The 22,861-nt window shown below is 37.5% G+C and overlaps 1 protein-coding gene across 3 annotated transcripts in view; it reads right to left on the bottom strand.

Annotated features, from left to right (window-relative positions):
• LOC306638200 (transmembrane protein 45A-like) overlaps positions 1-22,861 on the bottom strand; it is a 61,898-nt gene that overhangs the window by 17,919 nt on the left and 21,118 nt on the right. For all 3 annotated transcript variants that reach the window (XM_079101404.1, XM_079101405.1, XM_079101406.1), the window contains 2 exons: positions 8,784-8,976; positions 282-488 (listed from right to left, as the gene is read on the bottom strand). In XM_079101404.1, coding sequence (XP_078957530.1) covers positions 282-488; positions 8,784-8,976 — 400 coding nt within the window. The remainder of the gene's footprint in view (positions 1-281; positions 489-8,783; positions 8,977-22,861) is intronic.

The raw sequence follows: 22,861 nt of genomic DNA, 5'->3' as shown, positions 1-22,861 counted from the left end.
CAGGACAACCAAGAGAAAACAAAGCTCTATGGGTGTTTCCTTAAAACAGATGTGAAATGGGAACAAAGCACATTTGAATGACTGTGCTTGCCCAGTTCTACCAAGTGAATCAGTGTGGAAGGTCTTTGGTACCCTACCTGGGACACAAAAATATCTCACAATAACCCCATCAATCACACTGCACCAAGATAGCAAAGATACATTATAATAAAAGGTTATGCTAATAATTACCATAAATGCTCATTAATAAAGAAAGAGTTAGGAAAAATGCTCATTCTTACCCTCCACTAAGAAGGCATTTGACATCATTAACTTGGTTAAGGAGACTGGAAGTGAACTGATGGTGGAACATAAGATGTTGGCCACACCCAGTAGTCCAAAGAAGAAATACATGTTCAAGTGATGCCAACGCAGCAGTCGACTCCATGAGCTCTCTTTTTTTATGGTCAGGTGAGGTCCTCCAGCAATAAACTGTAGCCCAATTATGCCTGTGGAGATAGAGATCACAGTTTTAGCAACCCTCTCCATAGCTTTGTCTGCATGAGGATGCAGAAGGATTTTTCCAATGACTATTCCAATCTGCTATCCTGTTATGACATTGATTCCTCTCTCTGAACTGTTGCCTAAAAGACTGGCACTGGGGCTTTACCCTTGTTTTAAAAGTTCAAATGCTGGGGGGATCCAAGATGGCAGACTAGAGGGAGGCTGTGTTCCTTGTCGCTCCATAACTCCAGTTTCAAGCACAGGATATCTGTTTCTTGGTAAGGCAATTTTTGCTGCTTATCGATCCCCTGCTGTTTACCCCATTTGTCTGCTGTGATCACCTGCAGTCTGCCAGCATATCGACGCCTTTTGTGAGTGCAGATTCCTTACTGTTAGGCGCCTATCATCCGCCATTTGCCTGCCTCTTGCCTGTCCATCGCCTGCCTTACTCCTATCCATCACCCAACGCACGAGGTTCACCTCCCGATCATCCAACAACAGTCAGCAAACTGATTGCCAACAGCCAGTGGAGCACCAGCTGCCTGCTGCTGCCTGGAAGTTCACTGTCACAGTACCTGCAGGTTTGATTACACGTGGCTGCCGCCATCTTGAGAAAATAGCCAGGCCCCGTAGGACCCCTGGCAGGACTGACTGAGCCCCATCTCCAAGATCCCTCAGCCCGACTGATCACTCCCTGCCTCTGGGGCCCTCACATCCACTGACTGCTCCCTGCCACCAGTACCCCCAGACAAACTGACTGTGCCCTATCACTGGGACCCCAGACCGAATGATTGCAACCGACCTCCAGGATCCCACAACCACACCAAACACACCCAACCTCCAGGACCCCTGCCTGACCAACCGCATCCCGCCTCCAGGACCTCCTGCTGACCACGGCCACACCCTGAGCTGCAGCTCTCCATTTGCCAACACGTTTCCAAGCCAGAGCGGCCATCTTGGATAATCCTGTAAGCCTTAGCTCTGATCTTTAGGTCGGGCAAAACCCATCCTGAGATGCCTGCTGGAGGCTTGAAGCTCATTGTCAGGTACCTCTCATGCATCAGGCTACTGAACTCTGGGAGGTTTCATTACTATATGACTCTTACACTGTAGATTTTCTTTTTTCTCCTTATTGAAAAAATTTAAGTTTTTATTTCTTTACTTTTCCTGCTCTCTTTTCCTTTTGTTTACCTGTTCCCTCAGTCTTTTTCTCCCTTTTTTGCATGTTAATATCCAATTTCTTTTGATTACACTCTCACCCTTTCTATTATCTAGAACTTCTGTATATTCTTTTCTTATCCCATTAACAGACACATTCTACATCCCTCTGCATCCTCTTTGTCCTCCATTTGAAATTGCAGACCTTATTGCAAACCTGTTTGTTTTACTGAAGATAATATTTGAACTCATTCTGTTAATTATGACAATTTTGTTATTGTCCTCATAGGGGCTATTTGGTCTAGGATTGCATAGTGTCTGAGTTGGGCACTGCTAATATTGATCTCCCCTTAAAGAAAGGGTTTTGGAAACCTATAGGGCCACTATAAGCCTATAGGGGGAAATCTGCAATACCCCAGATCTGCACTGCTAGAGGGGAAGATACATGAACAACATGAAAAAACAAGGGAAGAAAATGATCCAAACAAATCTAGATTCTATATTAATACAATCCAGTGAGAGTCTGTTAGAAGAAATGTCAGAAAAGGACTTCAGATTATACATGATTAAGATGATTCATGAAGCAAAGGATGAGATAAGAGAGCAAATGCAGGCAATGAATGATAATAACAATAAGCTGAAAGAGCAAGTGCAGAAAGCAAAAGATCATTTCAACAAACAGAGATTCTCAAAAAAAAAAAAAAAAAACAAGCAGAAATCTCTGAAATGAAGGAAACAATAAACCAAATTTAAAAACTCAATGGAAAGCATCACCAAAAGACTAGACCACTTGGAAGACAGAATCTCAGAAAATGAAGACAAAATATTTAACCTTGAAAATAAAATTGACCACACAGAGAAGATGGTAAGAAATCATGAACAGAATCTTCAAGAACTATGGGACATCATGAAAAGACCAAATTAAGAATTATTGGGATTGAGGAAGGCACAGAAATACAAACCAAAGGAATGAACAACCTATCCAATGAAATAATATCAGAAAATTTCCCAAACCTGAAGAAGGAAATGTAAAATCAAATACAAGAGTCTTACAGAACACCAAATGCACAAAATCACAACAGATCCACACCAAGGCACATTATAATGAAAATGCCTAACATTCAAAAAAAAGATAGAATTTTGAAGGCTGTGAGAGAAAAGCATCAGATTACATATAGGGGGAGACCAATACAGATAGCAGCAGACTTCTCAACCCAGACTCTAAAAGCTAGAAGGGCCTGGACCAACATATTTCAAACTCTGAAAGAACATGGTTGCCAACCAAGAATCCTATACCCAGCAAAACTAACCTTCAGATTTGAAGATGAAATAAAATCCTTCCATGATAAACAAAAGTTAAAAGAATTTACAAATAGAAAGCCCGTACTACAGAATGTTCTCAACAAAATATTCCATGAGGAGGAAATGAAAACAACAATGGAGGTCAGCAAAGGGAGGAACTACCTTAGAGAAAAACCACTCAAAGGAGAAACCAAGCCAACTTAAAAACCAAAAATAAGCCAAATGACTGGGAATACAAATCATATCTCAATAATAACCCTGAATGTTAATGGCCTAAACTCATCAATCAAAAGACATAGACTGGTAGAATGGATTAAAAAGAAAGACCCAACAATATGCTGCCTGCAAGAGACTCATCTCATAGAAAAAGACATCCACAGACTGAAGGTGAAAGGATGGGAAAAAACCTACCACGCACATGGACTCAGTGAAAAAGCGGGGGTTTCCATCCTTATATCAGATAAAGTGGACTTCAAGCCAAAGTTAGTCAGAAGGGATAAAGAAGGACATTTCATACTGCTTAAGGGAACCATAAATCAGGAAGACATAATGATAGTAAATATTTATGCTCCAAACAATGGTGCATCCCTGTACATCAAACAAATCCTTCTCAATTTCAAGAATCACATAGACCACAACACAATAATTCTGGGTGACTTTAACGCACCACTGTCACCACTAGATAGATCTTCCAAACAAAAACCAACCAAAGAAACCATAGAACTCAAGAACACAATCAATAACCTAGACTTAATAGACATATATAGAATATTCCATCCATCAACCAGTGGATTCACTTTCTTCTCAGCAGCGCATGGAACCTTCTCGAAAACAGACCATATGTTATGCCACAAAGCAGCCCTTAAGAAATGCAAAAAAATAGAGATACTGCCTTGTGTTCTATCAGATCATAATGGACTGAGAGTAGAAATCAATGACAAAATAAAAAACAGAAATTACTCTAACACCTGGAGACTAAATAATATGCTATTGAATGAAAGATGGATAACAAAAAACATCAGGGAGGAGATAAAATAATTCTTAGAGGTCAATGAGAACGACGATACAACATATCAAAATCTCTGGGACACTATGAAAGCCGCACTAAGAGGAAAATTCATTGCATGGAGCGCATTCCAGAAAAGAATGAAAAGTCAACAACTAAATAACCTAACATTACAGCTCCAAGCCCTAGAAAAAGAAGAACAGAATAACAGCAAAAGTAGTAGAAGACAGGAAATAATTAAAATCAGAGCTGAAATCAATGAAATTGAAACAAAAGAAACAATTCAAAAAATTGACAAAACAAAAAGTTGGTTCTTTGAGAAAGTAAACAAAATAGACAAACCCTTAGCCACACTAACAAAGAGAAGGAGAAAGCTCAAATTACTAAAATTTGTGATGAAAAAGGAAATATCATGACAGACACCACTGAGATACAGAACATAATGAGAAGCTACTTTGAAAATCTGTATTCCAACAAAATAGAAACTACCAAAGACATTGACAAATTTCTAGAGACATATGCTCCTCCCAAACTGAACCAGGAGGACATACACGATTTAAACAGATCAATATCAAGCAATGAAATAGAAGAAGCCATTAAAAATCTACCATCCAAGAAAAGCCCAGGACCAGACAGATTCTCAGCTGAGTTCTACAAGACCTTCGAAGAAGAACTCATTCCAATACTTCTCAAAGTATTCCAGGAAATAGAAAAGGAGGGTAACCTACCGAACTCATTCTATGAAGCTAATATCACCCTCATACCCAAACCAGGAAAACACACATCAAGGAAAGAAAATTTTAGACCAATATCCTTGATGAATATAGATGCAAAGATCCTTAACAAAATATTGGCAAACCGTATCCAAAAACATATTAAGAAAATTGTGAACCACGATCAAGTGGGGTTCATCCCTGGAATGCAAGGATCGTTTAACATCCATAAATCAATAAACATAATCCATCATGTCAATAGATTTAAGGATAAGAATCATATGGTTATTTCCATTGATGCAGAAAAAGCGTTCGACAAAATACAACACCCCTTCATGCTCAAAACACTAGAAAATATAGGGATAGCAGGAACATACCTGAACATTGTAAAGGCTATTTATGCTAAGCCCATGGCCAACATCATTCTAAATGGAGACAAACTGAAACCATTCCCTTTAAAAATGGGAACAAGACAGGGATGTCCTCTTTCACCACTTCTATTCAACATTGTCCTCGAAACTCTAGCCACAGCAATTAGGCAGACCAAAGAAATTAAAGAGATACCAATAGGAAAACAGGAACTTAAGCTGTCACTATTTGCTGATGACATGATTCTATATTTAGAGGATTCAAAAACCTCCTCCAGAAAACTTCTAGACCTCATCAATGAATTCAGCAAAATAGCAGGCTATGAAATCAACACGCGTAAATCTAAAGCATTTTTATACGCAAGCGATGAAACAGCTGAAAGGGAAATGAGGAAAACAACTCCATTTGCAATAGCCTCAAAAAAAAAAAAAAAATACTTGCAAATCAATCTAACCAAAGAGGTAAAAGATCTCTACAATGAAAACTACAAAACATTGAAGAAAGAAATTGAGGAAGACTTTAGAAGATGGAAAGATCTCCCATGTTCTTGGATAGGCAGAATTAATATTGTCAAAATGGCCATACTACTGAAAGTGCTATACAGATTCAATGTAATTCCAATTAAAATCCCAATGATGTACCTCACAGAAATAGAGCAAGCAATTATGAAATTCATCTGAAAGAATAAGAAACCCAGAATAGCTAAAGCTATCCTTAGCAGGAAGAATGAAACAGGGGGTATCACAAATACCAGAACTTCAACTATACTACAAAGCAATACTAACAAAAACAGTATGGTATTGGCACCAAAATAGACAGGTAGATCAATGGTACAGAATAGAGGACACAGACACAAATGCAAATAAATACTAGACAAAGGTGCCAAAAATATGCAATGGAGAAAAGATAGCCTCTTCAACAAATGGTGCTGGGAAAACTGGAAATCCATATGCAACAAAATGAAACTAAACCCCTATCTCTCACCCTGCACAAAACTCAACTCACAATGGATCAAGGACCTTGAAATCAGACCAGAGACCCTGCATCTTATAGAAGAAAAAGTAGGTCCAAATCTTCATCTTGTTGGCTTAGGATCAGACTTCCTTAACAGGACTCCCATAGCACAAGAAATAAAAGCAAGAATCAATAAGTGGGATAGATTCAAACTAAATAGCTTTCTCTCAGCAAAGGAAACTATCAGCAATGCGAAGAGAGAGCCTACAGAGTGGGAGAATATCTTTGCCACTCCTACTTCAGATAGAGCACTAATTTCCAGAATCTATAAAGAACTCAAAAAACTCTACGCCAAGAATACAAATAACCCAATCAACAAATGGGCTAAGGATATGAACAGACACTTCACAGAAGAAGACCTACAAGCAATCAACAAACATATGAAAAAATGTTCACCATCTCTAGTAATAAGAGAAATGCAAATCAAAACTACACTAAGATTTCATCTCACCCCAATTAGAATGGCAATTTTCAAGAATGCAATCAACAATAGGTGTTGGAGAGGATGTGGGGAAAAAGGTACACTCATACATTGCTGTTAGGGCTTCAAATTAGTGCAGCCACTCTGGAAAGCAGTATGGAGATTCCTTAGAAAACTTGGAATGGACCCACCATTTGACCCAGTTATCCCACTCCTCAGCCTATACCCAAAGGACTTAAAATCAGCATACTACAGAGATACAGCCTCATCAGTGTTCATAGCTGCTCAATTCACAATAGCCAGATTGTGGAACCAACCTAGATGTCCTTCAATTGATGAATGGATAAAGAAACTGTGGTGTAGATATATACAATGAAATATTACTCAGCTATAAAGATTAATAAAATTATGGCATTTGCAGGCAAATGGATGAAATTGGAGAATATCATGCTAAGTGAGATAAGTCAATCTCAAAAATCCAAAAGATGAATGATCTCACTGATAAGCGGATGATGACACATAATGGGGGGTGGGAGGGGGGCAAGAATGGAGGAAGGAGGGACTGCATAGAGGGAAAAGAGGGATGGGAGGGGCGGGCGGAAGGAAAAAAATAACAGAATGAATCAAACCTCATTACCCTATGTGAATGTATGATTATGCAAATGGTATGCTGTTACTCCATGTACAAACAGAAACAACATGTATCCCATTTGTTTACAATAAAAATAAATTTAAAAAAACATAAACATGCCATTTTGGTATAAAGATGATTTTGAGATGAAGGCAACTGAAAAGTAGCATATACAAAAAAAAAAAATTCTGTACCCTCCTCCCTACATACCTAAAGTCAAGGCATACATTTCTCCTTTTGAAGGTATTTCCCCTTCCCTCTCATACTGCAAAGGGAAAGCAAATTCTTAATCACAGAAATCCTAATTACCAAAACAACCCTAGATTCTCATCAGCCCAGAAACAACATACAAAACAAACCTTACTAAATAAACTTATCTTTCATTAGTTTCCCTCATATTTGCTTTCTTACAATCTACCATGCCCAGATGCTCAAAATCCTTTCACTTTTTCTTATCACTGCCCCCAAAACTGATTGTTTCTTGTTAAAATTGTATATAAATCTCTGGGTCTGGTTGCCTCTTTGGTCTTTACTTCCCTTTCTAAGAAATCTTTGTGCCATGTAACAAGTATTAATGTCAAATAAAATGTGTCTTTTCTTCTGTTAAAAAAAAAAAGTTCAAATGCTGATTTGTATCAATTCTAGTCAAAGACAATCATATGAATCAAACAGCTATTTCAGATCTTCAATGCTGATAATTCGAGTTCAACTACCTATTCCAGTCTAACAGCTAAAGTAAATCCTGAGTGATTCAGGGTTTTGGATTTAGCAGATCAGTCTTACAAAAGCTGATTACTTTCTTCCCAGATACTACATCTTTGGGTAGCTGCCACAAAGTAGGGAGTTGTTCTTGGTTCCCAATAAAAATGCTAAAGTGTTCAGCTTTCCTCCAATTAAGGATAACTGAGAAGATCTAGACAGAGCATATAGCCCATTCAGTTACCTAAACAATATAACGTTAGAGATGCTACCTTATTTGTTAATCTACAGAATTTGGCAAGAAAATTTCTCTGTTTGGAAATAGTTACTCTGTAATTTGATAGTCATAGTAAAGCCTAGTATTATGAATAAAACATGAAAAAATCTAATGAGAAAGTGGGAGGCTTTACCTTTTTACAGAGGAGAGACTGCAGTGAAATTCCAGAAGCACAGAACACTTCATAGAATACTCATGGGCAATGGGAAGGTCTTAGAAGATATCTGCCCTAAACTCCTCCAATTCAGGGGGGAAAAAAAAAAAAAAGAATGACTACTGGAAGAAGGTCTTCCTCAGCCCAGACCCCTCTCTACAACTGATCAGCAATTTATGACTGAAACTTTCCCATGATCACTTGATTATTTTGGTGTCACATCAAAATGGTTTCTGATGGGGTTTATGCTTTCAAGGCTCATAACAATTGATTAAAATTATTTCAAAGACTCCAATCTGTTCTGTAAAGGAAATTCACCTTGACTGAGTAAGCAAATGAATTACCATGATTAATTCATTAAGGAAGAGGCTTTGTATTAACACAAATTATCACCTATCTAACAAATTATCAGGTAGAAACTAAATTTAGAATATCTAATGAGAGATGTTTTGCATACAAAACTCATTTTAGTGATTTCTTAACTTTTTATTGAATAGTCTCTTGGCACATAAAAACATCCAGAAGGAGAAACAGAATACAGAAAGGGTCCACTCACCAATTAATGTCATGCCAACTAATACAATTCCCTCCAAAATTTCTAATCGCTGGAATAATGCTTGAGATCCAAGGTAGCAGGTTCGCTTATGCTTTTTGCAGACATACTTCAAAATACTCTTTGTGCTCCACCAAAGACCCGCGATAAAGAAGAAGACTCCAGGGAGGGCATGACCTGGGAAATCCCCCATGACCTATAAAGTGAAGAACAAACAGAAGAAAGAATTTCATTTCAGTAACTTGGCCAGAACATCTTCTGTTCCCATGGAATATACTGACTTCTGATGATCATGGTACATAGCAGATCCCACTAAAATATCAACAATACCAATAAAAGAAAATAAAAATGTACATTCACTGAACACACCATACATTAGGCATTAGGTCAAGTGTTTTACATGCCATTTCTAATTTAATTTTTTAAACACACCCGGAATGAAAATTATCATCCCATTTTCAATTGAAATATAGGTTTAGAGAAGTTAAATGACTTGCCCAGATCTCACAACTATTAAGCAAATGCTTTGTTGTTTTTAACATAGTGTTCAAAAGGATTTCTTAAAAAGTTAGAATGAACTTCACCATATAGTTGCCTTTTATGCATATTTAAAGAGAAGTAACATGACACTATGCCCTTTTGTTTAAAATTTCAAATGTGAGATTGCCTACAAACTTTTTAAAGAATCCAGGGTGTGAAAGAGATCACCAATATTCATCAGATATTTGTGTGCTTCTCCCTACACTTTCCCAACCTCTCCTCCAGTTGTATTAAAACCTTGGTTTTAGTTCTGGCTACAGGACTAAGTGTGGAATTGGTACACATCACTTCCAGGCTCAGTCTCTCCCTCTCTCTCTCTCTCTCTCTCTCTCTCTCTCTCTCTCTCTCTCTCTCTCTCTCTCTCTCTCTCTCTCTCTCTCTCTCTCTCTCTCTCTCTCTCTCTTTCCCTCTCTCTCTTTCCCTCTTTCCCTCTCTCCCTCCCTCCCTCCCCCTTACTCCAGCAGCCTTGCCACAACAAGTGTGCAACACAGAGGAGGGGCAACCTGTCTACTGCAGGTTTTCCAAGAAACAACCCTTTATTGTCCTAAGTCATTGAAACTTTAAGGTTTATTTTAAAACTGGCTTAGTTCCACCTAGCCAGATATATACCAACCCAAATCATATTCCAAATATTTGTTTACGCAACTGTCACATGATAAAGTTATCTCTGACAATAAACAGAAATACCCTCCATTTTTGTCAGTGCTACAGAAAATCCAGTCTTGACTCATATACATTTTAAATTATGGTTTGCAGTGCACCCCTTGAATCATCCAAGCCATCCAAGAGAGTCAGACTCTACACAACATAATGCTAGAGGCAGGTTCTTTTCCTAACTCTGACTCATGGTGTAGTTTGAGGCATGTTCCTTAATTTCTCTGGAACTTGGTTCTTAATTAATAAAAAAAAAAAAAAGAGGTGCACTCATACACTATTAAGAGAAGTGCAAATTTGCATTACTCCTTTGACAAGCAATTTGACAGTAGGTAGGACAGCTGAGAGTACATATACCCAGAAACTCCCCAATTCAACTTGTAGTACATGCCCCAGAAAACTCTTACACATGTTCTTTTGTATATGCCAAAACTTTTTAAATGCCGCATTAATTGTAGTAATGTAAAATTAGAAATAATTTAAACATTCATTTATGGAGAAATTGATAATGTGCTATAAAATAGAATATGATACGACAGCTGATACATTTTAAAATTTAAAAATTAGATCAATGTTTAGCAACATGAACAGATATTTAAACATTCAACTGGGTGGAAAATGCTAGATGGAAAATACTGCTGTATTTTAGTGCCATCATATACTGTTGTTAAACACTTGAATACGATTAATGCTCATGTACATATATGAATGTAAAAGTATAAAAGAGAAACTGAAAAGATGCACACTCCTTTGTGGTGAGTGTAGAGAAATAGTAATGGGAGGGAATGAGGGATACTTAAACTGCAATATTTTATTTCTTTTACTTAGAAGAAAAAAAAACTTGAGGCAAATGATACAAAATGCCACGTCTACATAGTCGAAATGAGTATCTGTCCCATTATTTTTTTTTACTATTTTTCATAGTTCTTTACACTAGGTTTTTAAAGTAGTTGACTTTATTTTTTAGGGTAGTTTTGCATTTGCAGAAAATTGAGCAGATATTACGCAGAGCTCCTTGTGCTGACTCTTCCCACCCCTCAGTTTCCCGTTTATTAATTCTTGCTAGTAGTACAATAATATTTGTTATGATTGATGAACCAATATTGATACATTATTATTAATCAAAGTTTACGATTTTTGTTAGCGTCACTCTGTGTTTAACAGTTCTATGAGTTTGGCAAACTAGTAATGTCATATATCCAGAACAACAATATTTCATAAATAATATTCATTAAAATCTGTTCTTCAGCTATTTATTCCTTCCTCCCTCACCCTGAGCTCCTGGCAACCACTGATCTTTCTATTATCTCTACAGTTTTGCCTTTTCCAAATGTCACATAATTAGAATCATGTAATATGTAATCTTTTCAGACTATCCTTTAATTTAACCATAGGTATTTGTTTCCTGCATATCTTGAGAGTGCATTTCTTTTTATCACTGAGTAATAGCCCTTTTATCAATGCACCAGTTTTTTAATCCATTTACCTTTCAAAGGACACACTTCCAAATTTTGGTAATTGTGAACAAAACTGTTAATAACATTCATGTGCAGGGTTCTGTATGCATATATGTTCTTCACTTCTTTGAGTAAGTATCAAGAACAAACCTGGATCTTAAGCAAAACAGTGTTTAGTTTTGTAAGAAACTGCCAAGATGTCTTCCAAACTAGCCATACCATATTTACTCCCCCTAGCAATGAATGAGAGTTCTTGTTGCTCCACATTCTTACCGCTATTTTATGCCGTATATTGAGTTGTAGCATTTTTAATAGACGTATGGTGGTATCTCTTATACTTATAATTTGTAATTCCCTGATGACATAAGATGTTCTTCCTATATGCTGATTTACCATCATACACCTTGTTTGGGGAGGTGTCTGATCAGATCTTCTGCTCAATCTTTTATTGCATTGTTTCCTTATTGATGAGTTTTAGGAGTATTTTTGTTAATATATTCTAAATGTATGTCTTTTATTATATATATGTTTTGCAAATGCTTTCATGTGTGACTTGTCCTTTTACTCTCTTGACACTGTCTTCAACAGAGAAAAAGCTTTTAATTTTTTTTAATTTTTTAATTTGTTCTAATTAGTTAAGGATGACAGTAGAATACATTTTGGCACATCATACAAAAATGGAGTATAGCTTCTCATTCTTCTGGTTGTACATGATGTAGAGTTACATATATGCAGAGTACATGATGTAGAGTAATCATATATGCACATAGGGTAATATTGTCTGATTCATTCTATCCTTCCTACCCCCATACCTCTCCTCTCCCTTCACTCCCAGAGTACCTCTATTCCCCACCTCCCCTTATTGTGAATTAGTATCCACATATCAGAGAAAACATTTGGCCTTTGGTTCTTTGGGATTGACTGATTTCACTTAACTTGATATTCTCCAGTTCCATCCATTCACCTGCAAATGCCATTTCATTCTTCTTTAAAGCTAAGTAATATTCCATTGAGTATATGTACCACAAATTCTTTATCCATTTATCTGTTGAAGGGCACCTAGGTTGGTTCCATAGTTTAGCTATTGTGAATTGAGCTGTTGCAAATGTTGATTTGGCTGCGCTACTGTAGTCGGCTGATTTTAAATCCTGAGGAGTGGGATAACTGGGTCAAATAGTGGTTCCATTCCAAGTTTTCTGAGCAATCTCCATACTGCTTTCCAGAGTGGTTACACCAATTTGCAGTCCCTCCAGCAATATATGATTGTACATTTTTACCCACATCCTTGCCAACATTTATTGTTGCTTGTATTATTGAAAAATGCCATTGTGACTGGAGTGAGATGAAATCTTAAGGTAGTTTTGATTTGCATTTCTCTAATTGCTAGAGATGATGAACATTTTTTCATGTGTTTGTCGATCGATTGTATTTCTTCTTCTGTGAAGTGTCTGTTCAATTCCTCAAATCATTTGTTGATTGGTTTTTTTTGCTTGTTTGCTTGTTTGTTTGTTGGTGCTAAGTTTTTTGGTTCTTTATGTATCCTGCAGATTAATGCTTTAACTGAGGTGTGTATGGTAAAGATTTTCTCCCATTTTGTAGGCTCTCTTTTCATGTTCTTGATTGTTTCCTTTGCTGTGAAGAAGATTTTGAGTTTGATTCCATCCCATTTATTGATTCTTGACTTTACTTCTTGTGCTTTAGGAGTCTTGTTAAGGAAGTCAGGTCCTAAGCAGACATGATGGAGATTTGGGACTACTATTTCTTCTATTAGGTGCAGGGTCTCTATTCTAGTGCCTAAGTCCTTGATCTAAATTTTTGCACAGGGTGAGATATAGGGGTTTAATTTTATCGTAAAAGCTACGTATGCTAAATCCAAGGATATCATTCTAAAAGGAGAAAAAAATGAAAGCATTCCCTCTAAAAACTAGAACAAGGTAGGGATGCCCTCTTTCCCCACTTCTATTCAACATCATCCTTGAAACTCTAGCCAGAGCAATTAGACAGACCAAAGAAATTAAAGGGTACAAATAGGAAAAGAAGAACTCAAACTATCGCTATTTGCTGATGACATGATTCTATATTTAGAAGATCCATAAAATTCCACCAGAAAACTTCTAGAACTAATAAATGAATTCAGCAAAGTAGCAGGGTATAAAATTAACACCCATAAATAAGATGTATTCTTATACATCAGTTATGAATGCACTGAAAGAGAAATGAGGAAAACTATCCTATTCATAATAACCTCAAAAAAATAAAATATTTGGGAATTGATCTGACAAAAGAGGCTAAAGACCTCTGCAATGAAAACTACAGAACACTAAAGAAAAAAAAATTTTAAAAAGCTTTAGAAGATGGAAGGACCTCCCATGTTCCTGGATAGGCAGAATTTGAAAATGGCCACACTACCAAACGTGTTATACAGATATAATGCTATTACTATTAAAATCCCAATGACATTCTTCATAGAACTAGAAAAAGCAATCATGAAATCCATTTGGAAAAAGAAGAGACAAAACAATCCTTATCAAGAAAAGTAAAGCAGGAGGCATCACAATAACAGACCTTAAATTATACTACAGAGCCATAAGTAACAAAAAAGCTATGGTATTGGCACCAAAATAGACAGGTAGACCAATGGTACAGAATAGAAGACATAGAGACAAACCCACATAAAAACAGTTATCTCATACTAGACAAAGGCATGTTATCTCATACCAAAAACACTCACTGGAGAAAAAATAACCTCTTCAACAAATGGTACTGGGAAAACTGGAAATCCATATGTAGCAAAGGTTTTAATTTTGATGTCTAACTTATACATTTTCCTTTCATATTTTGTGCTCTTAATATTGTATTTTAAAAACTCATTGCCATGCCCAAGATCACCTGGAATTTCTTCTGTTGCCTTCTAGAAGTTTTATAGTTTTACATTTAGTATTTAGGACAATGATTCATTTTGAATTAACTTTATGAAATATGTAAGGTCAATGTCTACATTTTTTTTTTAATGTGAGGGTGATGGTTAACTTTATGTATCAACTTGACTAGGCTAACAGATGACCAGATTGCTGGTAAAACATTATTTTGGTGTTTATCTGAGGGTTTTTCCAATAGAAATTAGCATCTGAATCAATAGACTAAAGAAGAAAAGGTCAATGGGCATCATTCAAACCCTTCTTTAAGGCCAAGATGGAACAGAAAGTTAAAGGAATGATGAATTTGCTCTTTCTTCCTGAGCTAGGACATCCATCTTCCCTGACCTTAAAAATCAGAACTGGGGGGAAGGGAAAAAAAAAAAAAACAGAATGAATCAAATGAAATTACCCTATGTAAATTTATGATTACACGAATGGTATGCCTTTACTCCATGTACGAACAGAGAAACAACATGTATCCCATTTGTTTACAATTAAAAAAAATCAGAACTGCTTTGCGGGTTTTTGGATTCTGAGGCTCACACCAGCAGGACCCTGGTTCCCAGGCATTCAGACTCAGACTGAACTATATCACCAACTTTCTTGGTTCTCTAACTTACAGACAGCCTATCAGGGGACTCCTTAAGCTCCATAATTACATACAAATTACCACATTAAATCTGCTCCTATATACCTACAAATACTTCTGTTTCTCTGGAGGACCTTAACTAACACAGTGGGTGTACAGTGTTCCAAGTCCATCTGTTGAAAGATTGTCCTTTCACTAGGGATTTGCTTTCGTACCTTTGTCAAAGATCAGTTGACCATATTCAAACGGGTCCACCTCTGGGCTCTCTATTCTGCTCCACTGATCCTTCATTAAGTTTTCACCAATACCATGTTGACCATGACAACTTTAAACTAAGCTTTCAAGTTTGCTAATTTTAATACTCTGACTCTGTTCTTCTCTTTCAATTGATCAAGCTATTCTGTGTCTTTTGCCTTTCCATGTAAACTTAGTCAGTTTTTCAATATCCACAAAGTAACTTGCTGGGACTTTGGGATTACATTAAATTCATGGATTGAGTTGGAAAGAATGGGCATCTTAACAATATTGATTCTTTCTATTCAAAAATATAAAATATCTCTCCATTTATTTAGGTCTTTGATTTCCTGTATAAGAGGTTTATAGTTTTGCTCATATTTATATTATATGTATTCTTTGTCTAAATAGTTGTCTTCTTTTCTGTGTTAATGTAAATGATGTTGTGCTTTTAATTTCAAACTCAGAAAACATTTGACTTTTATATATTTATCTTGTATCCTGAAGCTTCGCTATAAATACTTATTAATTCCAGTTTTGTTGTTGTGTATTCTTTGGGATTTCCTACACAGATAATTTTGTAATTCTATAATCAAAGACAGTTTTAGCTCTTGCTTTCTAGACTGTATATTTTCTATTTCCTTGCCTTGTCTTTTTGCATAAACTAAGAAATCCAGTAAGATGTTGAATTGGAATGATGATAGGGAACATCCTTAAGACCCAGTCTCAAGGAAAAAGCATCTATTTTCAGACCATTAAGAATGATGCTTTACCTGCAAATGCCATAGTTTTATTTTTCTTTATGGCTGAATAATATTCCATTGTGTATATGTACCACAGTTTCTTTATCCATTTATTGAAGGGCATCTAGATTGGTTCCACAATCTAGCTATTGTGAATTGAGCTGCTATAAGTACCTAATCTCTTTTTTGTTTATCTTATATTGTTTTTGATTTCTCTTTTTAAACGGGTTATAGAGCCAGACAATAGAGGACCTCAAATGGCAGATTAAGAAGTTTGCACTTAATTATATAGACAACAAGAAGCAACTGAATGTTTTTGAACAAAGAAGAGATATAAGAGAAATGCATGGGAGCACTTAAACCATCCCATAATTAAAAATCTATCTTCTATTTATAGACATCCAGAAAGGAGGACTCCTCCAAGTGCTTCAGTAACCCATTCCAGGGACATGCAAATCTCATTCTCAGTTAATATCATTTTACAGCCAACCTGAATCAGTTTTAGGTCCCAGTAAAGACACAAAGCATTCATTAATCTTGATGAAATGTGAAGATGTGATTCCTAAATGCATTGTTAATCTACCCACTCCCAATCCAGGGAAGAAAGGTACTTCATTCTGGCTCAGGGCAGAGTCATAGGCACCCAGGTATGCAAAGTAACTTACTAATAAAGTACTCAGAATACACCAACCACACCTGAATCAATAGTATTGGCATGTTCATTTGTACCACTTCTAACAAGGGAGTTGCTGCTCTCAACAGCTCTGTTAACAAGGACACCTGAATCTACCTTTGGCTATCCTTGTCCTCCATCCAATAGCCCTGTTCTCATGGCCTCGCCTGCCTTGCCTCTTCTTTACCCACCTTCCTGCCATCCTGCTCTTCTCTCCCCGTTCTCTTCTGCCTGGCACAGTGAATTTCCAGAAGGGCAGAGGAGAGGGTAAGTGTTCTAAGCAAATCTCTTCCAAGAGTCAGGGGCCACCTTGGGAAGGAAAGGCACTCCTAGATCAGATTTCAAAACTTGGGTTGGTCTGGATTTCTGTTGTGTGCAGAATGGTGAGTGACAGAGGGTAATCAATGGAGCCCAGAGAGCCAAGAGTAAGAAGTAAGTGATCCTGCCATCTGGGGCCATCAACCTCTGAGTTCCTGAACTCATAGGCATAAAAGTCACCCAACCCTCCAGTCTTCCCATCCCCCTGCTTCCTGTCATTTTCATTTAAATCTCATTTGTGACATTCAGCTTGCAAACTCCCATGCTCTGGAAAAGGCTTTAGGCACATTTCTGGCTTTGCTGAAAGGAAATTCTATTTTCTTTAGAAGTGCCTTTAAGGTTCTTCAGAGGTAGGTGTAGGAGTATTAGTGCCTTTGCCTGCCTGCTTATTCATTCATTCATTCCTCATTCTTCTGTCTATTCATTCATACTTAAAACAAATATTTACTAAACAATTATGATGTGCCAGTCCAGTTCCAGCCATTGGGGCCATGAGACAATATCCCTGCTCTTGTGCTACTTATCTTGTAGAGTTTAGAGGATAGACAACAAATAAGAATTCTAGAACACTGGAAATGTAGTCCTAGCTCCAGCGGTATCTACAGCAAATGAGGGCTTATTGGAAATGCAGAATCTCATGCCCCACCCTAGACCTACCAAATCAGTATCCTTATTTTAACTGGATCTCTGGGCGATTTGTATGCACATTAAAGTTTGAGAAACACTGTCGAAGAATTTCTCAACAGCAACACTACTGACATTTCAAACTGGATAATTGTAAGGAGAGGGGAGGTGTCCTATGCATAGGACAGATACTGTACAGATATGTACAGTACAGATACTGATAAAATATGTACAGATACTGATAAATGTGCCTTTGAGGGGAAAATGGCATTCTCTTCCCCATTTTAAGAAACCCTGGCCTAGGAGTCTTTTGGTTAAATCCCCTTAATATCAAAACACCATTTTTTTCTTCTCTCTAAGAAAAAGAAAATGTAACAAATTTAGTTATTAACTGTTACATCAAAGTCCAACCAAGATTATGTGCACTTTTTCAGAAAGTTATTGCAACTAATAGAACAAACCAAAACTTGGAAAAATGATGTTTGCACAATTCTCATGCAAAAATTTTCACACAAAAAATTACTCTAGCGTATGGTTTAATGTTACTACTAAGGATAAAGAGGGACATGGAATCTACTATGGCATCCATGAGACCAAGGATTTAGGACTGGATGTCATCGCTGCCAATGATATTTGCCCTAGGTATCATCATGTAAAAGTTTAGAACATCTCCTGTTTTTGAAAAAGCTGTCAGATAAGGCCATCAAGCCCTGTGTCTACCCTCAAATAGTAAAAGTGTATATAGTGTATTTACCTTCATATACAGTTTTTAAAAAATTAATAAATAAATTAAGCATAATCTGAAGCCAGTGTGGTGATATCTGAGTGTTGTGCAATTTTTATTGTTGAAGAGGAGGGAAAAATGACATAGCTCTGGTCTTTCAGTCTCTTTGTGTCAGGAAATTTATATTCCATTATTCGTTTTTAGTTAATTCTTTAAAAACTAGACTCAGCCTAGGAAATAGGACTCCTGATTTGGGCAGGTGTCTATGGCAAGTGCACTAAAAAAGGTATTCCAGCCAGTGACAAAATAATGTAGTAGTTCAGGTTCAGCTGGATGAGTTGGAACCACAGCATTACTCTTTAACTGCTGGGCTGAGCTGAGCTGAGCTGAGCAGAAGAGTCGGGGCCAGGGCAGAGAGTTCATCAGGTGGAGGTCATCTCCCAGTCCTGCCTTCAAGTACTATAGATACTCTTTCTTGTGGGTGATGTGGTGCTGGGGATTGGACCCAGAACCTTGTGCATGCGAGGCAAGCACTCTACCAACTGAGCTATAGCCCCAGCCCCTGTCCATATACTTTTACAGGCTCTATTTCCCAGAAGAGGCAGCTGAGCTTGACACATTTGATGATTTGCCTGATTATTCACAGGCCATAAATGGTAGAGGGAAAGGAATCCAAATATCTAGGGTACTGGAGGACAGTGCACTTTCTACAGTACCAAAGAACCCTGGGTTTTGTTTCCTGTTGCTGGTCTAACAAACTACAACTCACATGTATTATCTTGCAGTTCTGGAAATCAGGATACTTGAAATGGGGCCCAGAGGCAGAATCTAAAGGATCCTCTAAAAAATCTGGGGGAGAACTGTCTTTTCTCTGATTCCAGAGGCCTCCTGCATTCCTTGGTTCCTGGGCCTTCCTATATCTTCAAGCAAGCAACACAGCATCTTCAAACCTCTCCAATTCCCATTTTTCTGTCCCTACATCTCCTTCTGATTCTGATCCTCTCACCTCTGCCTTATAAGGATCTTGTAATCATTGAGTCTACCTGCATAATTCAAGTAATCTCCCCATAGCAAAATACTTAGTTTGATCACATCTACAAAATCCTTTTTGTTATATAAGGTAACATATTCCTCATTTCCAAAAATTAGGACATGACGTCTTTGTGAACCATTATTCAGTTCACCACGACTCCCTTAGGCATGTCACTCAAAGGGAGGACCTCTGACAATCATAATTTTTAAAAAATTTTAAATAGCTAAAAGATAGGAGAGAAGAGAACAGAAATAAAGGGAACTCCGCTGAGTCGATGTTCAGAATCAGTGTGGCAGGAAGAGGACCAGTATTATCTGGTTCTTAAGACTAATAGCCCATGAGGAGTCCTTGAAAAGCTCATTAAAAACTGCTGATGCAGGATGGGGAGATAACTCAATTGGTAGAGTGCTTGCCCTAGGTTCAATCCCCAGCACCACCAGGGAAAAAAAAAAAACTGCTGACATCTGGGCCCCAACTTCCAGATTCTTCTTCTATTAGTCTGGGTGAGGACATGGATCAGCATTTGAAAATTCCTCCACGGGGATTGTTAAGACCCCAGACTCTGAAGTCAGATGACTTGCATAGAAGGGCAAGCTCTGCCTCTCTGTTCTTGACCTGGGTCACACTATTTAACTTTGCCTCAGTTTCTTCTATAAAATGTGAACGATAATATTAATAAAACTACCTTATAAAGCTGACTATAAGTAGATATAATACAAGGAAAGTTCTTGCCACTTAGTAGGCACTGCCAAATGTTATAGGTTGTTTCTTCTTCCTGTGCCTCAAAGCTCTTCAGAGGGGTATCATATTTTTTCCTCAGGCAAGATCCCAGAGTGATTTCTGTGTGGCCAAGGTATGAAGGACACCCTCTGAGCAGTGTCTGTCTACCCTTCCTAGTTGTCATCAGCACCAGAACTCCTCAACACAAGCAGAAGTTCGCATTAGGAGCAGAGTTGCAGGACTCCTCTTGCTAGAATACATAAAAAGAGATACAGTCTGAAGAAACTAGAAAGATTGGAACTGGGAGCTGAAAAGGTGTGGTTTGCTGGGTGACCTGATAGCTATCAAGCCTTAGATTTCTGCTAAATCAGTGATTCTCAGCCTAGTTGCCTGTGCAAACATCTGGGTAGCCATAAAAAAAAATGTGGCATCTCATCACCACCCTAGACCCATTCAATCAGAATCTCTAGAACTTAATCTTGGGAACCTCTTTTTTTTTTTTTTAAGTTCTCCAATTCTAGTCAACTAGAACTAAAACCATCAGGCCCTTCTCTTATGCTTGGTGCTTAAACTTTGTTGGTCTTGACAACTACACCACTAAATGATGCAGGGAAGGGAATGGAAAGAAGGGTGGATAATCACTGGGTTCTTGTGTGCCGGAAACTTCACATGCACCAATTAATTTAATCCTTATAATTATTATCTCCATTTGAAACAAAGATAAAGAGAGCCGTCTTTCACAGGGATTGTAAAGTTACTTGCAATAGCGTTGTGACAGAACCAAGATTCAACCCCAAGTCTATATCCATAAGGAACAAGGAAGAAAAATGACATTTATTGAACACCCTTCTCTGTAGGAGCAATACAGAATCCTGTATTCTATGAGGAATCCTGTGTTCTATGAGGTAGTGTTCACCCCATTTTACATCTTATAGGGTATAAGTTTAACTTAAGCAAAATAACTGGCTCAGATCAAAAAGCTTGTAAATGGCAAAGCTGTGATTCTAATTCAGACCTGCCTGTCTCTAAACCGTCAGCTTTACCATCATTTCTACCCTTCCCCCTGCTTCGAAAACTAATAGCAACAATTATAACAAGAACAATGAGTAGTTATCGACTGCTGATTCTGTGTCACTTCAGTGAGAACTTTCTATGTGTTACCTGGGGAAAAATCAAGCAAAATGTTTGTGGCATAAAGGCAAAGCAGTGGGTTGTTTAGACTCAGGTCACTCAGTGTTTGTTGTATGGGTCAGCAGTGTCACCTGAGAGTCAGAAACACAGATCCTAAAGGGTCCTCAAGAGACTCATAAGCACAATAATGTTGGAGAAGTCTGTTGTATATGGTTTTGTTTTGTTTTGTTTTTTGTTGGAGGGAGTTGTTTGTTCATGTGGGGAGGGGATGGTAGTGTTTTTACTGTTTATCTTTCGAAACACTTGTTTTGTTCATGGGTAGGATTCTCCATTTACCATACCTCACAAGGCACTAGGGGAAAAGACAGAAGAAGGCAGCTCCTCATATCCTGTGTTCTGAGATGTCAGGGCGGGCAGGAAGCCCCCGAACACAGCGCTCTCCCTTTGAGTGTTCTGGGTGGTGTTTCTTAGTACACACCCTTAGACTCCAAATACCCTGAGCAGGAGGCCACTCCTTAACCAGACAAATGGTGCTGACTGGGGCTAAGAGCCTATGATGGTGGGAATAGGATGAAGCAGCGTTTCTCAAACTTGGTCATGGCAGACCTTTTTAAAAGGAGAATAAATTCACACCAGTGTATTCACTTACATCGCTTTTATTATAAACTTCTTTAATTAGTAAAAAGTACTTATTTAGACAAATTTACAAGTTAAAATATAAGCAAAACTGCAAAACCAACATAAATCAATAAACTAATGTGAATCAAATTCAAAACTAATATAAATCAATTATAACAAGATTTATAGAATTTGCTAAAATAAATCCCCTTTCACAACATGACTATGACATTAACTTAGTCCGTTTTGTACTTTTATAACAAAATAGTTAATATTGGGTGAGTTTATAAGCAACAGAAGTTTATGTGACTCATGTTTCTGAGCTATGCAGTCCTAGAACAGGGGTGGCATCTTATGAAGGCATCATGCTGTGTCATAATGTGGCAAAAGGGCAAATAGGCACTTGCAAGAGGATAGGGGGACTTATAACAAGCCCACCTTCACAGTTCCTAGCTCCCTCCCACAATAACCACCTGAACCATTCATGAGGGCATAGACCTCTCCATGCTGTTACAAAGGCAATTAAATTTCAGTGTTTTGGAGCAGACATTCAAACCATACAGGCACTGATTGCAGCAGCCTATGTTCTTTTTGATGCAGAATATATATATTATTATGTGCCCCAAATTAATTCAAATTTTCTCTTTTCAAATTAAAACCCACTGAAAGATTATCTGGCATCTGAAACTCATCTTCTTTATTCAATAACTTGAAAATTAAAGCAGTGCTACTTGCCACCATCATGACCCCAGTACAAATGCAAATTCCAGCACTGAGATAATTGGTTGAACTTCAAGAACACAAGATGTTCATCTGGATGATGCAGATTTGCTCATAATGTTGCTTAATCACCATTGAGCTAAAAATGCAGAGGTAGGTAATTACAATAGGAAACTTGCAGACATCCCCACAACAGGAAAACCTATCAGCAGACTCCCAGGGGTCTGGGAAACTCTGGGGTAAACAATTAGGAAGAACTACTTTGAACTGTACCCAAATGACTAGTGAGGGGAAAATTCTCTTTATAGGACTATTTCAACTAACAAATACAAGAAGAAATTGTATAATATGAAATTTTATAAACCTAAATCAAATAATAAATTCA

This window comes from Sciurus vulgaris, assembly GCF_902686455.1.
Source record: "Sciurus vulgaris genome assembly, chromosome: 10".
In the NCBI taxonomy this organism is placed as follows: domain Eukaryota; kingdom Metazoa; phylum Chordata; class Mammalia; order Rodentia; family Sciuridae; genus Sciurus; species Sciurus vulgaris.
Note: the sequence above shows the minus strand (reverse complement) of the source record. Positions and strands in the feature narration are given on the sequence as shown.